This window comes from Emys orbicularis, chromosome 11, assembly GCF_028017835.1.
Source record: "Emys orbicularis isolate rEmyOrb1 chromosome 11, rEmyOrb1.hap1, whole genome shotgun sequence".
Classification (NCBI taxonomy): domain Eukaryota; kingdom Metazoa; phylum Chordata; order Testudines; family Emydidae; genus Emys; species Emys orbicularis.
In genome coordinates this window covers 8,135,119-8,150,248 of record NC_088693.1, presented here as the reverse complement: position 1 = coordinate 8,150,248, position 15,130 = coordinate 8,135,119, and the positions used below count along the sequence as shown (strand labels likewise).

The following is a 15,130-nucleotide window of genomic DNA, read 5'->3' as shown; positions in this document are numbered from 1 at the left end:
CGAATGCCCCAACTCTCCCGGGTGGAATGCCGATATGGCAGCCAGATGCACTTTAATTGAGGAGGGGGCGAGCCCTTGATGTTTGAGGTGCAGCAAGTAGTCCAGTATTGATGGGATGGAGGCCTGCAGAGGCTGTATGTGATTAGGCTCGCACCAGTGGGAGAACCTCTTCCATTTGGCAAGGTAAGTCGCTCTTGTGGAGGGCTTCCTATTACCAAGGAGAATTTGTTGGACCTGGTGGGAGCACCTATTCTCCGTAGCGTTTAGCCACAGAGATTCCACGCCGTGAGATGTAGCAACGGTAGGTTCGGGTGGAGTAGGCGACCCCGGTCCTGCGTGATGAGGTCTCGGTGCAGGGGTAGGGCAATCGGGGCGGTCAATGACAGTTCCAGCAGGGTCGTAAACCAATGCTGGCGCAGCCACGCCGGTGTGATGAGCATAATCGCCGCTTTGTTCCTGCGGGTCTTGAGCAGGACCCTGTGGATGAGCGGGAATGGTGGGAAGGCATACCTCAGGCTCCCGCCCCACTGAATCGCGAAGGCATCTGCCAATGAGCCGGGGCTGAGGTTTTGGAATGAACAAAACCGAGGGCATTGGCTGTTGTCCTTGGTGGCAAAGAGATCCACTTGGGGAAAACTCCACCTCCGGAAGATTGAATGCAGGACGTCCTTTCTTAACGTCCATTCGCGCATGTGATACGACCTGCTGAGACGGTCTGCTAACCTGTTTTGAACCCCCGGAAGATATGTTGCCACCAATTGGACTGAGTGGGCTATACAGAAGTCCCATAGGAGGAGCGCCTCGTGACAGAGGGGAGAGGAGCGGGCCCCGCTCTGCTTGTTTATGTAGAACATGGCGGTAGTGTTGTTCGTCAGAACTGACATGCTGTGGCCTTCTATGGTACCGTGAAAGGTCTGGCAGGCGAGGCGAACCGCCCTTAACTCCTTCACATTGATGTGGAGCAACTTTTCCTCCCTGGACCATAAGCCCTGTGTTCGTAGGTCCCCTAAGTGTGCCCCCCAGCCCAGGTCTGATGCATTTGTTACTAGCGTCAGGGTGGGCTGCGGTGTAGGAAGGGGACCCCTTGGCAAACTTGCTGTTGATCGAGCCACCAGCGGAGGGAGTTGGAGACCCAAGCTGGGATTGTCACTACAAGGTCCAAGGGGTCTCTGCTGGGGCGATACGTTTGGGCTAGCCACAGCTGTAACGGTCTGAGTCTCAGGCAGGCATGTTTGACTACCTGTGTGCAAGCCGCCATGTGCCCCAGGAGTTGCATACAGCACCTGGCTGTGGTTGTGGGAAATTGCTGAATGGAGGTTACGGCTCTTTGAATGGCCAGGAACCTGGGAAATGGAAGACTTGCTCGTGCCTCCACCGAGTCTAGGACTGCCCCTATGAAGTCCAGTCTTTGTGTGGGGATCAGCGAGGACTTGGGCACATTGACCAAGAGACCGAGCTTGTGGAACACACGTAACACCAGTGTCATGTGGGAGCGAACCTCGTCCTCTGACCTGCCCGCGAGGAGCCAGTCGTCCAAGTATGGGTATACCCGCATCTTTCTTTTTCGAAGAAAGGCTGCCACCACGTACATGCATTTCGTGAACACTCAAGGGGCCGTTGCCAAGCCGAAGGGCAAGACCGTAAATTGGAAATGGTGCTGGTTGATGGTGAAACGCAGGAACCACCGGTGTGCAGGGTGGATGGCGATGTGAAAGTACGCATCTTTCATATCGAGGGCAGCGTACCAATCCCCCGGATCCAGGGATGGGATAATAGCGCCAAGGGAGACCATGCGAAAGCAGGCCTTCACTAAGAATTTGTTTAGTTTGCGAAGGTCCAAAATGGGCGGAGACCCCCTTTTGCTTTGGGGATAAGGAAATATCTGGAGTAGAACCCTTTCCCTCTTAGAGCTGGAGGGACCTCTTCCACCGCCCCTGCCCTGAGGAGGGCCTGCACCTCCTGCATAAAGAGTTGCTCGTGAGAGGGATCCCTGAAGGGGAGGGAGGGGGCGAGGAGAACTGAAATGTGTATCCCACCTCCACCGTGCAAAGGACCCAACGGTCCTATGTTATATGGGACCAAGCACGGTAGTAATGGGACAAACGGTCCCTGAAACATAGGGGAGGATCCGGTGTGAGGGTCGGTACACTGTCGATCGCAACTTCAAAATCCTTGTTTGTTGCCAGGCTGCGGCTTGCCCCGGCTTTGGTTTTGGTTAGGCGTGTTGTTTCGCCTACGCCTGTTGTCTCTGCCCCTTCTGCAGTATGGTTCCTGCCTGGGGCGAGGGGTACTGCCTCTGCTGCGGCGGTTGGGGCTTAAAGGGCTTCCTCTGTGTCGCTAGGATGTGCATTCCCAACGACTTGAGGGTCGCTCGGGAGTCTTTGAGGCTATGCAGCCTGGCATCCGTTTGGTCTGAGAACAAGCCTGACCCTTCGAACGGGAGGTCTTGTAAGGTGTTTTGCACCTCTGGTGGAAGGCCTGAAGCCTGTAACCACGCCGAGCGCCTCATCACCACCACTGACGCGATTGTCCTGGCAGCTGCGTCCGCAGAGTCAAGGGAGGCCTGCAGAGAGGTTTTGGCCACCGCCTTCCCTTCGTCCACGATGGCTGCGAACTCGGGTTGCGAGCCCTGGGGCAGGGAGTCCTTAAACTTGGAGACTGATGCCCAAGAATTGAAATTGTGCCTGTTCAGGATCGCTTGCTGATTAGCGATCCTCAATTGGAGGCCCCCGGACGAGTAGACATTTCTACCAAACAAGTCCAAGCGCTTTGCCTCCTTGGCCTTGGAGGCCAGGGCTTGTTGGCCATGTCGCTCTCGTTCGTTGACTGCGGATACGACCAGCGAACAGGGTGTCGGGTGACAAAAGAGGAAGTCGAATCCTTTGGAGGGGGTGAAGTACTTCCTCTCTACGCCCTTTGCAGTTGGTGCACTGGAGGCCGGTGTTTGTCATACTGTCTTATAATTAGACTGTACCGTTTTTATGAGCGGGAGCGCGATTCTGGAGGGGCCTTCAGGGCTTAGGATGTCCACCATGGGATCCTCCTGCTCTACCATCTCCTCCGCCTGTAAACCCAAATTGAGGGCTACTCGGCGGAGTAGTTCCTGGTGTGCCCGATGGTCAATCGGGGGAGGGCCTGATACTGCCGGGCCCGCCACGGCTTCATCTGGCGAGGAGGAAGAAGTTAAAGCCTTCTGTGCTTCCTCCTCTAGCCCTTCCTGCAGCTCCTCACTGGATGGGAGCTCCTCTGGAGTCTGTCCAGCTGAGCGGGCCTGAGACGGTACCGGGCTCGGTGCCGTGTCGGCTCTCTCTTGCTCTGGTGGTCTGGAGACCGTGGCCTCCTTGTGAGAGGAGGGGTGCCCCTGCGGGGAGCGGGACCGGTGTCCTGAGAGGCCGGATCTCGAGGCCCTGGAGGGGGGCCTTGGTGCTGGTGGTAGGCCCATGGAGTCCAGAATGGCCACTGTCCTGGTGGGCCCCACTGTGGGTGCCAAGGGGCTTGGAGTTCCCTGCTGGCTGGTGCCTTGTGGGTATATCTGCTGGAATGGCCCAAGTCTGCCTCAGAAACCACGGACGGCGACCTCGAGGGCCACGGTGGTGCCGTGGAACGGTGCCGGTCCGGGACCGGAGAGCGGCGCTTTCTTGAGCCGGACCGTGATTGGGAGTGGCGCCTTGTCAACCGGGACCGGGACCGGTACAGGTGCCCTCGGGACCGGGAACGACTGCTAGTGGTCAGCCTCGGGGATCACGTGACTGAAACGTCCCAGTGCCTGTTCGGATAAGGAGCCGGTGAACGCTGGACCGGTGCCGGGCGTTTGCTAGGGCAAGTCGCCTGTGAGGCTCTCTGCGCCGAGGGTAGCCGGGAGTCCACCGAGGCGGAGCTCGACCGGGATCGGCGCCGTGAACGGTGCCGAGATGGTAACCTTGATGGGTGCACCATTGCCGGTTTGCCTCTGGATGGCAGTCTCGGTGTCAGCCCCGGATGCTTGTCTTTGGCCTGGAGGGGGCTCTCCGCGGACAATTCGATGAAGTCCCTTGCTGCCTCAAACGTGTCCGGCGTGGAGGGCTGTTCCAGAAGCTCCTCCAGCCCTTCCTCCTCACTCGAGGCGCTTATCCCGGGGCTCGACGGGCCTTTCGGCGCCGGAGCCACTGGCACCGGGATCTGTCCTGGGGCAGCAATGCCCTTTAGCGCACTCGAGTCCTTCACGGGCGCTACCTTTTTATGTGGGGAGCACCCTCGGGCCTTGGGTTGGCCCTTCGATTTGGTCGGCGAAGAGAACCGGGGCCGGGGGCGGTCCTGTTGTTTCGGTGCCATAGGCTTAGGGTGCCCCACCGGTGCAGGATCACGGACCGATGCCGGGGCACTCCGCACCGAGGCTGACGGTGCCGCGGTCGGATGAGTCGAAGTGGAGGGCTGTAATGTAGCCTCCATGAGTAGCTGTTTAAGCCGAAAGTCTCTCTCTTTCTTAGTTCTGGGCTTGAAGGCCTTACAGATCTTGCAGCGCTCTTTCTGGTGCGATTCCCCCAGGCAACGGAGACACGAGTCGTGGGGATCGCTAATCGGCATAGGCTTGCGGTACGTGGCACAAGCCTTGAAGCCTTGGGCGTGCGGCATGCCCCGCCGCCCAGGGCCAGTGTTGGAATGTAACCAAACACCTAAAACAAAGGAGCTTAACTATCTTCTAACAAACTGCTAACTACTAACATTAACACTGATAACTATTAACGCTAAGGGACACTCTCAGGCGAGAGATAAGAGTTGTTCCAACGCCATCACGGACGGTAAGAAGGAACTGAGGGAGGGTCGGGTCGGCAGGTGTATATATATGCTAGAGCGGGGCGCCGCTCTGGCGGGGGGGGACCCCTGCCGGCCCGACGGGAGCTGCTGAGGGGAAAAGTTTCCGACGTCCGTGCACGCAACGTGCACACACCTAATGTGTAATGGACGTGAACAATCACTCGAAGAAGAATAATAGCTTGAATAAGATTTTTGGTAGTCTGGGTAGTCAACACAATTTCTAGGTTGGACTAAACATCAGTTTTAAGTAGATGACATTTAAAAGAGTTAAATATGAGTTTGCCATTTATTTGGCTATTCATGTCTGAGATCTCCAAGGAATGAAAATGAAGTCCTTGCTGTTTGTGTGCATCTGATAAGCAGAGTGTAAAAGGATGAGGATAATTTGTTGATATAGATGAGGTGACTTGTGTGAGAAATTGAAGACATTCTTTAGCATTTAGTACATTCTGCTATAAGTAGCAAGATATCTTGTATATGAAAGGTTGGAAAATATAAAAAAGGTAAGGAACTTATGTTTGTGCCAATCTGATTATCCTGCCGGGATCCAGTAAACACTCATCAAAAACATTCACGCAAAAAAAAAAAAAAAAAAAAAAATCACAAGAAGAGAAAGTTAAGGGTTTGCAAGGTCCTCTTCCTGAAGCCTTGGCATATTAGTATTTCTCTCAACTATTTTCTAGAGAAGTAATAATTCATTGTGTCCCAAATTTAGAACATTTTCTATATTTAATTGTTTGGGGCCAGACCTTTAGCTTCTTAAGTGGTAGGGCAAATACGGGATGTATGTACAGCTGCTACACGTGCAGTTTCTCTTCTGTGAACAAGAAGGGTCTCCCCCAGCAGTGCTTTCAAACTAACAACCTTTTACAATCACATTATGTAATTATTTAAAGAAAAACGTACACAGTAATGGATCAGGTGAGCAGGAGGCATTTCAAATACATAATAATTAGTATCTAAATAATAGAGTTTTTCAACACTGTTTACCAAAAGTCAAAACTTCAACAGTGTGGGAAAAATGCAAATAAAATAAAATGGACTACAAAGGGGTTCTTTAAATTCTTACCCTTCAAAGCTGAAATATTTAAATTTCTTCTCTTAAAATATTTCATGAAAACAAATTACACAGTCCAAAAGGCTGGCATAATCATGTGGGGTAATATTTTCAAAAGCATCGAAGTGACTAACAAACCTAATTCCCATTTAAAAGAGACTTAAAATTTACAAATCAATCGGACTTGGGCTTTCAAGTGCCTAAGTCACTTTCAGAAATTTTACCTGTGATCACTAACTCACTTCACAGGTAGATGAAAAACCTTAGTCTTCGAATTAATTCTTCAGAGCTCATTTAAAGGGTATGGGTTCTCTGGTGAAAATGGTAAGCGTCTATTGTGTTATTACATACATTTCAAATAACTTTGAGGTCACAACAGGTACAGTGAGACAGAGACTTGTGTGACTGATAATTACATCAGAACCTCAAACTGTTCAGCATTGCAGGTAAACCTGGATTATCTGAACAGCTCAAGGGACTTCCAAAAAATTTGGATAATAAAGTGTTTCAGATAAACAGAATTTGCTTTTATGAGAGTTTTCAATATAGGAGTATATATCTATTTTTCTAGGTTTATGCAACATTTTGAAACCAGAAAAACACTTCTATTATTCATACACAAAGGTGACTCCATACCTTTTGGCAGATTTTTTTTAAAACTATTTTCAGATGTATTTACATGTAATAATTTTTAAAGCATTGCATGGGGTTTTAGCCATATGTTTTTTTGTAAAGTCACAAGAAGGTCAGTATGTGCTGTATTAGGTAAGACTGCATACAACTCTGTGAAAAATGCATCCCCATAGAATCTGATCTCATTTCACTTGTGAATGGTAGAATTCAGACATCAGAGATAATCAGACCAATTACAAACCTTCAAGTTGTTTGCTTAAATTAATTTAGATATTGCTATCCTAGTTGTTAAGAAGGTTTAAAGCCAAATTCTAATCTCAGATTTGGCTACTTCACTCCTGCAAACTACACACACACCTGGAGCCAAAGTCTGACCTTTGGGGTATTATAGGTCAGCATACTGTTTAAAAACTGCCTTCTTTTCCATAATTATTATTTAACATACATGATATATCACACTGCTGAGATATTCCCCAAACTCGCAATCTTATCATCCTTAATTGCGCTTTTATGCCTCAATTCAGGCTGTTGCTAATTCCTGCTATTTCTTCCTTCACACAACATCCAAAATCCATCCCTTCTTGTCAATGTCTACCACCAAAACATTTGCCTTTGCCTTAATTATCTCCTTCCTGGACTACTACTTGGCCTTAGTGATACTCACCATGCTCCAAAATGCAGCTGTCAAACCTTGCTTGCGAGTCTGACCACATCATCCTCTTTATAAGTCTCTTCTTCTAGCCTGACTGCTCCTTCTGCACCAATTTCGAATTCTTCAGCTTCACTTTTAAAATTCTGCACAGCTCTGTTCCTGGGCACAGCTATATCACTGGTCACCAACAACTCTCATGGTAAGATCCTACAATACACCTATTGCCTCTCTATCCCTATAGCCCTATTTTCCTTCTCTAATAAGCACCTCCCATGTCATCTCCTATACTTGGAATATCTTCCTTAATAATGTACATTACATACACCTCCCCACCTTCTCAATCTACTTAGTTATTCCGCATTCAGTGGTCCACTGATTTCCTTTAAAGAATAAACAAAAACCATATCAAGACAGACCTAACCTGATGTGTTAATTGTATTACCTTATTCTTGGTATTAATACGAGGTTACTTACCTGGACCTAACTGGAGGTTCTTCGAGATGTGTGGTCCCTATCTGTATTCCACAAAGGGTTATGTGCATGTTCCATGCACCCGGAGCCAGAGCTTTTCAAAGCAGTATTGCTCGGCAGTCCGTACACGAGCCCTTGTATTGCCTTGCGGTTTCACCCAAGGCGATAAAGAGCGGGGGGGCCCGGCCATGTCTCCATTTCCTTCTCCACTGCAGACCTACATAGCCACAGCAGAGAGGAAAGAGGGTGGGACTGAAATACAGATCAGGACCACACATCTTGAAGAACCTCATTACAAGTAACCAAACCTCCTCCTCTTCTTCAAGTGACGGTCCCTATTGTATTCCACAAAGGGTGATTGACAAGCAGTACCTTGAGAGGCAGAGGGTGCGAGGAAGATGGCTGAACCGTAGAATGGAGGACCACTGTGCCGAATGAGGTATACGTCGCAGAATCATGTACCAGAGCATAGTGAGAGGAAAAGGTGTGTTCTGAACTCCATGTGGCCGCCTTACGTATGTCCACAAGGGGCACGTCGTGTAACGCAGCTGCTGATGCTTGCACTCTCGTGGAATGGGCTCATATCTCATCTGGTGGGGAGAGCCCTGACAAGTGATAGCAGTGCATAATGCACCCTGAGATCCACTTACAGATTCTCTGGGTGGAAATGGCCTGCCCTTTAATTCTCTCCACTATGGTAACAAATAGTCTGGGAGACTTCCGGATTGGCTTTGTCCTTTGTAGCTAAAAGGCCAGGGCCCTACGCACATTGAGGGAATGAAGCTGCCATTCCTTATTCGAGGCATGTGGTTTTGGAAAGAAGGTAGGTGGATGTATGGGTTAGTTGAGGTGGAATTGTGAAACTACCTTTGGCAGAAACTTGGGATGCAGTCGTAGTGAGATCCTGTCCTTATGGAACATGGTAAAAAGGGGGGGTTTGCCATCATGGCTCCCAGCTCACCAACCATTCTTGCTGAGGTAATGGCAACAAGGAAAGCAACCTTTCTGGAGAGGCCAGAGAGAGTGCAGGAGGCCAAGGGATGGGTAAAAATCGACTGATCTGCCACGGGAGGATGGAAAACACTAATGGTGGCTGCATGCACTCTGACAGAGCTGAGAGCAAGTCCCAAGACATTCACATGGAGGAGATATGGGATGCCCACAGATTCAGGGTCAAGACCTTGCTGTTGGGCCCAGCAGGTGAAGCGTATCCATTTGGCCTGATAGGATCGCCTCGTGGAGTCCTTTCGGCTACTGGAGAGGATGTCTTGCACTGCCAATCAGCATTCTCATGCTAACAGAGGTGTCCATCCAAACATCATGCTGTCAGGTGTAGCATCCATGGATCTGGATGCCTGATGCCTAGATGCTGGTGTGTTGTGTCAGCAGTTCCGGAAATGTCTGGAGTGGGACTGGAGGTTGTTTCGACATGCAGATAAGAGGAGGGAACCAGAATTGGTGAGGCCAGAATGGAGTGATCAGAATGGCCATCGCTCTCTCCCACCAGAGTTTGTAGAGGACACAGGATAGGAGTGTGTGTGTGGGGGGGGGTGTAGTTTGTCCGGTGTGACCAATCGACAACCAGAGTGTCGCCCAGTGAGCAGGCACTGAGTCCTCTGCTGGAGTAATATTGGGTGCATTTGATCTTGGTGTGAGATGCAAAGAGGTCTCTAATTCACGTTCTGCATGCCAGGCAGGTAGGCTGCTGACAAAAGAATATGATGTTCAATGCACCATTCCCAGAGGCAAATCACTTCCATAAACAGCACTGGGGACCTCATGTCCTGTTGTTTATGTAGTATACTGTGATGGTGTTGTCTGATGACGAAGACGTGACAATAGCGGATAGCTGGTAAGAACACATGCTTTGTGTACTGCCCGAAGTTTGAGAATGTTTATGTGCATCCTGGCCTCTCGCATGGTCCAGGTGCTTTGTCATGTAATCTTTAATATGAGTGCCCCAGCCTGTTATGACTGTCACAGTCAGCAAGGATGGAAGGAAGGGCATCTAGCAGCAGACTTGTATCGGGTCTGTCCAACACACTGAAGAGAAGGGATGACCTCCGATGGAACGCTGATGGATTGGTGTCCATGGATTGGTGCATAGGAGAATAGACTCTTTGCAGCCATAGCTGTAGACAGCAAAAGGTGCAGGCGGGCAAAGGGTGTATGTGCACGCCACCATGTGCCCTAGGTTGGAGAGGCAGGTACTGGCTGAGATCGAAGGGCTGGAGGTTATCAGGGCTATTTGGTTCAGTAGGCTCTGGAATCTGTCCTGTGGCAGATATGCTCATGCGGAGATGCATGATGCACACTCCTATGAATTCCAGGGACTGAGTAGGGTGCAAAGTTGATTTTTCTATGTTGCTGTTAACTCCTAGCAGAGAAGAAGCTGGGATGTCAATGCTTGAGCTTCCTCTTTGGACTGCACTGCCAGCAGTCAGTCATCCAGGTATGGAAAGGAAAGGATTCCCTGATGTTGTAGGTAAGCCGCTATCCCCAGAGAAAACCTTTGTAAAAATTTGTTGGGCAGTGGTGCGTCCAAATGGGAAAATCCTGTATTGGAAGTATTGATGCCCCGCTTTGAACCTCAGGAGCCTTCTGTGGGTCTGATGTACTTTGATATGGACGTAGGCATCTTGCATGTTGAGAGCCATAAACCACATGCCTTTTTCTAGTGAGGGAATGACAGTTGCAAGCATGACCATACAGAATTTCGGCATGCGAATTGAGCAGGTGAGGTGTTGGAGATGCAAGATTGGCTCCATCCCCCTTTCTTCTTGGGTACCAGGAAATAGTTGGAATAGAACCCTGTGCCCCAAAAGGCTGCAGGGATTGACTCCTTTGCTCCTCTCTGTAGGAGGGAGTCCACCTCTAGGGTAAGAATACTGTCAATGAGAGGGATCTCCACGCCGGGGGGGTCAGGGTGGGAGATGTAGAGGCGCAGTCATAAACTCTATGGTGTAGCAGTGTTGAACCATGTGCAAGACCCACTTACCCATTGTTCTAGCTCTCCAAGCTGGTAGAAAGAGTTTGAGACCACCCACAGAAGGTATGGAGGGTAGGAGTGTTGGTGTATGGAGTGGCTGATGGCTCTCTAGGTGCACTCTGAAACACCATTTTCGCGATGACTGAGTATGTTGAGCAGAGGTCTGCGTTGCCAGAACAGGCGGATGGGCTCTATGTATCTTAGGGCGCTTCTGAGGAGGTTTGTATGTCCGTTAGTGGTAGAAGTGAGAAGTTTTATAGCATTGGGCTGGTAGTGGACAATAAAATTTTCTCTTTGATGCTGGTGTATATAAGCCCACGGATAATAAGGTGGCTCTAGAGTCTTTTAGAGAGTGCAAGGAATCATCAGTTTTCTGGTTGAAGAGGTGTGATTCGTCAAAGGGAAGGTCCTCAACTGTGTTCTGCACCTCTCTAGGAAAACCTGAGGAGCGTAACCAGGATTCCCTCCTCATGACAATTCCAGTCGCTAATACACACGAGGATGTGTCCACTGAATCAACTGCAGCCTAAAGTATGAACCTGGCAACCAACTTGCCCTCCCTGTCTGCTGGGGTGGAGTGTGGGTGTTGTTTGGTCTGCTCTGACACAGCTTCTACCAAAGAGTTAGGTGAAGGGTGCGAAAATAAAAATTCTGACCCTTTGCAAGGGTGGCGGGGGCATAGTACCTTTTCTCAGCCTCCTTTGGGGTCAGTGCAGTCATGGCCAGGGTATGCTACATGGTGCATGCCAGTCGAAGAATGGCATCATTGCTTGGTAAGGCCACCCTTGCCAATGCCAATACGTGCAGAATGTCTAGTAACTGGCACTGACTACTCTGCACCTCTTCCAGTGGCATCTCAAGAGCATTGGCTATTCTCCATAGGAGTTCTTGAAACTGACAACAGTCAGCTAGCAGGGAGGAAGGTGTCGATTACACAGCTGCATCTGGAAACCACAAAGGGAATCTCTCTGGATCCACTGGCACCATCGGAGCTAGGCTGATCGGTGCATCGTCTAACCCCATTTCCGAACATCTATCGGATGAAGGGTTGGACGGTGAAACAGGGAAGTTCTCCCAAGCTGAATGAGACTGTTCCTAAGGCGAATATTTGGGCCAACATGGCCAACTCAGTTGATCCTGCTGTTGTTGTACTTGTGCCCAAAGAGCCGGATACCAGCTTCTTGGGTATGGCAAAGGAGGAAACTGCCATGGAGCCATCGGAACCCTCAGGTAGTTGTTTCCAGAACAGAGGCAGCAGACTAAGCCAAAAGTTCTGGTCTTCGGAGTCTTGCGTGAATGGCGGTGCTGATGGAGCCATCAGAATGGGATGCATTAGAAAGGTATGGCCAGCAGGAGGTAGATATAATGCAAGAGATGGAGCCCTCTGCAGAGGTGAGTGCACCAGAACACGTGGAGACCACACTCCTTCCAAGGCTAACAGTTCGTGAGGCCAGGAGCACTTCCAATTTTTCCCCAGAGTCAATGGTATCCTGTTTATTGACAGGACCAGAACTGGTAAAGGGGCGTGGTCTCAGGACTGAAAATTTGCGGGACGCTGGTGGAGCGGAGGCAGGCGGGATACAGCATCAGGGGATCTGGTGAGCGGTGTGGCCTCTTATCACTCTTGTGCGCCTTGGAGCGTGTAGCTCCTCCGTGGCTGGAACTCATGGATGATGCAGTGTCCTTCTTGGGTTTAGATGAAGACTTACTGCTATGCTTATGCGCGTGATTCCATGGCTCATGGCTAGGCCCCGACATGGGGTCTGTAGCTTTGGTAGCAGCAGATCCAGACAGAGGCTCCGCAGTACCACTCTTGGATTGCTCAGGCCAATGTACGGGGGATTCTGTGGCCAGGATCCGACTTCAGGACCACAGCTACCTCCATGAGGTGTTTCTTGAGGCAGAGAGATTGGCCTTCCCGTGTACAGGGGAAGGAGGAGCAGATACTGCACCTGGAAGCAATGTGGACTTTCCCCAAAGAGTACAAACAGCATTGGTGTTTGTCACTGATGGAAAATGAGCAAGGGCAGGAAGCGCAGACTTTGAATCCCGGTGTCTTTGGCATAATCCAGTACCCAGACCCAGGAGCTTGGGGGGAAGTGGGGGTGAAAGAGGGATTTGTTTGATGAGAAAAACCACCAGAGCGGCATCCAAGGTCCTTATTTATAAAAACCGCTAGGAATTACTAAAGTACAATGAAAAACAATAAAATCCTAACTACAAACAAAAATAAGAACTCTTTTTGTAAAATATTTTGAAAATGCGTCACTAAGAACAAGAGGTCAGCAGACGCTCTGACTCAGACCATCCAGCGGTGAGAAGGAACTGAAGAAACCACAAGGCAATACAAGGACATATGCGCGAACCACCAAGCAATACTACTTGGAAAAGCTCTGGCTCTGGGTGCATGGCATATGTGCAGTGGAATGCAATAGGGACCATCACTTAAAGAACTATGTCTTTCCATTTCCCATGCCTTTTCTCTTCCTCAGTGACTTGTCTTATCAGTTCAGACTGTAAACTCTTTCGGGCATAGACAAGGTCATTACTCACGGAGTTCAGTATCACGCAATCCTATGGCATTGCATTACAGATGTCAAATAACCATAATCAGCAAAATACTTATGCTTTATAGAAAACTTCAATAACTTTTCAGACATATTTCAAAAAAGTTAGAAGTCTCTAAAAGTAGCATGATTTATATATTATGCTGCCTGGAATTGTATAAGATATCGTCATCAATTTTCCATTTAAATTTAAGTGGGACAAAGCCAGTCTATGTTAATAAAGTCAGACAAATATAAATCAAAAAACAGCATATTTAACTAAAAGTTTACTTACAAACTCAAACCTTCAAATAAATATCAAGCATTATGTTTAACTTCAATTTAACTTGATTTCTACTCAAACCAAAATTAAAACTAAGACCATGTTTTATTTTCTCACTGATTTAAGAGCAGATGATTTTAGCCAGTCTACATATACAGAATTTAAAATCTTCTAATATTTAAGACAACTCAATCAAAACAAATTACAACCAGAAGTGTTTTAAAATAGACTAATTGCCCTTTGGATAATTACTGAATTATGAAGAAAGCTGGTAGAACTGAATGTTTTATTATAGGTAAAGACACAGAATCAACATAACAAGAGGGAAAGGATAATACAGTCTTTTCTTTATGGGGAAATTTCATTGCTATTATTTTTCAGACCACCAAATTTTAAGACGAGTACTCACCAAGTCTCTCCTAAGTTGAATAAAAAACTGTTTGCACTTAAAAGAAATTTTTACAATCTTCAACCTAAATGAAAAATGAAATAAAATCAGAATATTTATACACTTTTAGTATAATAAAATCATATTAAAACAATTATGGTACATTTATTGAAAGGTATGTTTTTTTTTTTACAGAGAGCTAATTTAATTCATATGAAATTTCATTTGGCAGGAAATAGCTAAAAAGAATAATGGCTATATTAGTAGTTTGTATGATTTAAGTTTTGTAAACGAAGGCACTCTCCCGATGTACATTTCATTGGTATGTTGGTAATTTTTTAAATAATTGTTCCACATACATATCTTTCAGTATTACTGTAAATCCTTAATAAATTCTCTATTATTTTTAAGAGCTTCTGTTACTTACTGAGAAATCACCATCTCTGCAGGGGTCATATCTTATTTATTAGAAACATACTACAACAATGTCGAAGCAATAACTAAATTTATGTGAAACTCCTGGGATTAATGTGTCACTTAAAAGAAAGTTAGAGGCTGGTCACAGCAGTGCAGGATGGGGAAATACACCAGGGATAAAATCAGCCTCAGGCAGTAGCAATAGAGAAAAGAAACTAATTCCAACCTAAAATAGGTTATATCTAATAGTCATGAATAAGTTGCAATTCATTTTGTAAAATTAAGTCTAGTTTTTAAAATGTAAAATATTCTTAGAACAGAATATTTCAATATACTTTTTTTAAAAGCCCCCTTGTACATTACTAATTGAAGATCACTTACTAATTCCTGTATTCTATCCATGCCAGAGCAGCTTTCTGAAATAATGGCAACATCTGAAAGTTGGAGTTCTCATTACAATACACCCTGCTGTGTTTTACTACTTTAGACTACTTTCAGAGATTTTCTGCTGTTCTGTTAAAGCAACTTCCTGAGACCTATGGAATGGAGGCTGCTTCCTTGTTGCTGAATTTTTTTTTTTTTTAATTAAATTAAATTAAATTGAGATATCCTATCTCCTAGAACTGGAAGGGACCCTGAAATGTCATCGAGTCCAGCCCCCTGCCTTCACTAGCAGGACCAAGTACTGATTTTGCCCCAGATCCCTAAGTGGCCCCCTCAAGGATTGAACTCACAACCCTGGGTTTAGTAGGCCAATGCTCAAACCACTGAGCTATCCCTCCCCTGAAGAAGTCCCTTTATCTAGTAAAGTCAATTACAGCACAGGAACCCAAGGTCAAGTGTATTCTTTGACAAGTGCTGCCACCTTGTTATATGCAACTTGCTCATTCTGACAAAATA

General features: G+C 47.6%; 1 protein-coding gene across 1 annotated transcript in view; it reads right to left on the bottom strand.

Moving 5' to 3' along the window:
• Positions 1-15,130, bottom strand: part of PTPN4 (protein tyrosine phosphatase non-receptor type 4) — a 213,840-nt gene that overhangs the window by 97,086 nt on the left and 101,624 nt on the right. Inside the window, exon 11 of the mRNA XM_065413759.1 lies at positions 13,835-13,898. Coding sequence (XP_065269831.1) covers positions 13,835-13,898 — 64 coding nt within the window. The remainder of the gene's footprint in view (positions 1-13,834; positions 13,899-15,130) is intronic.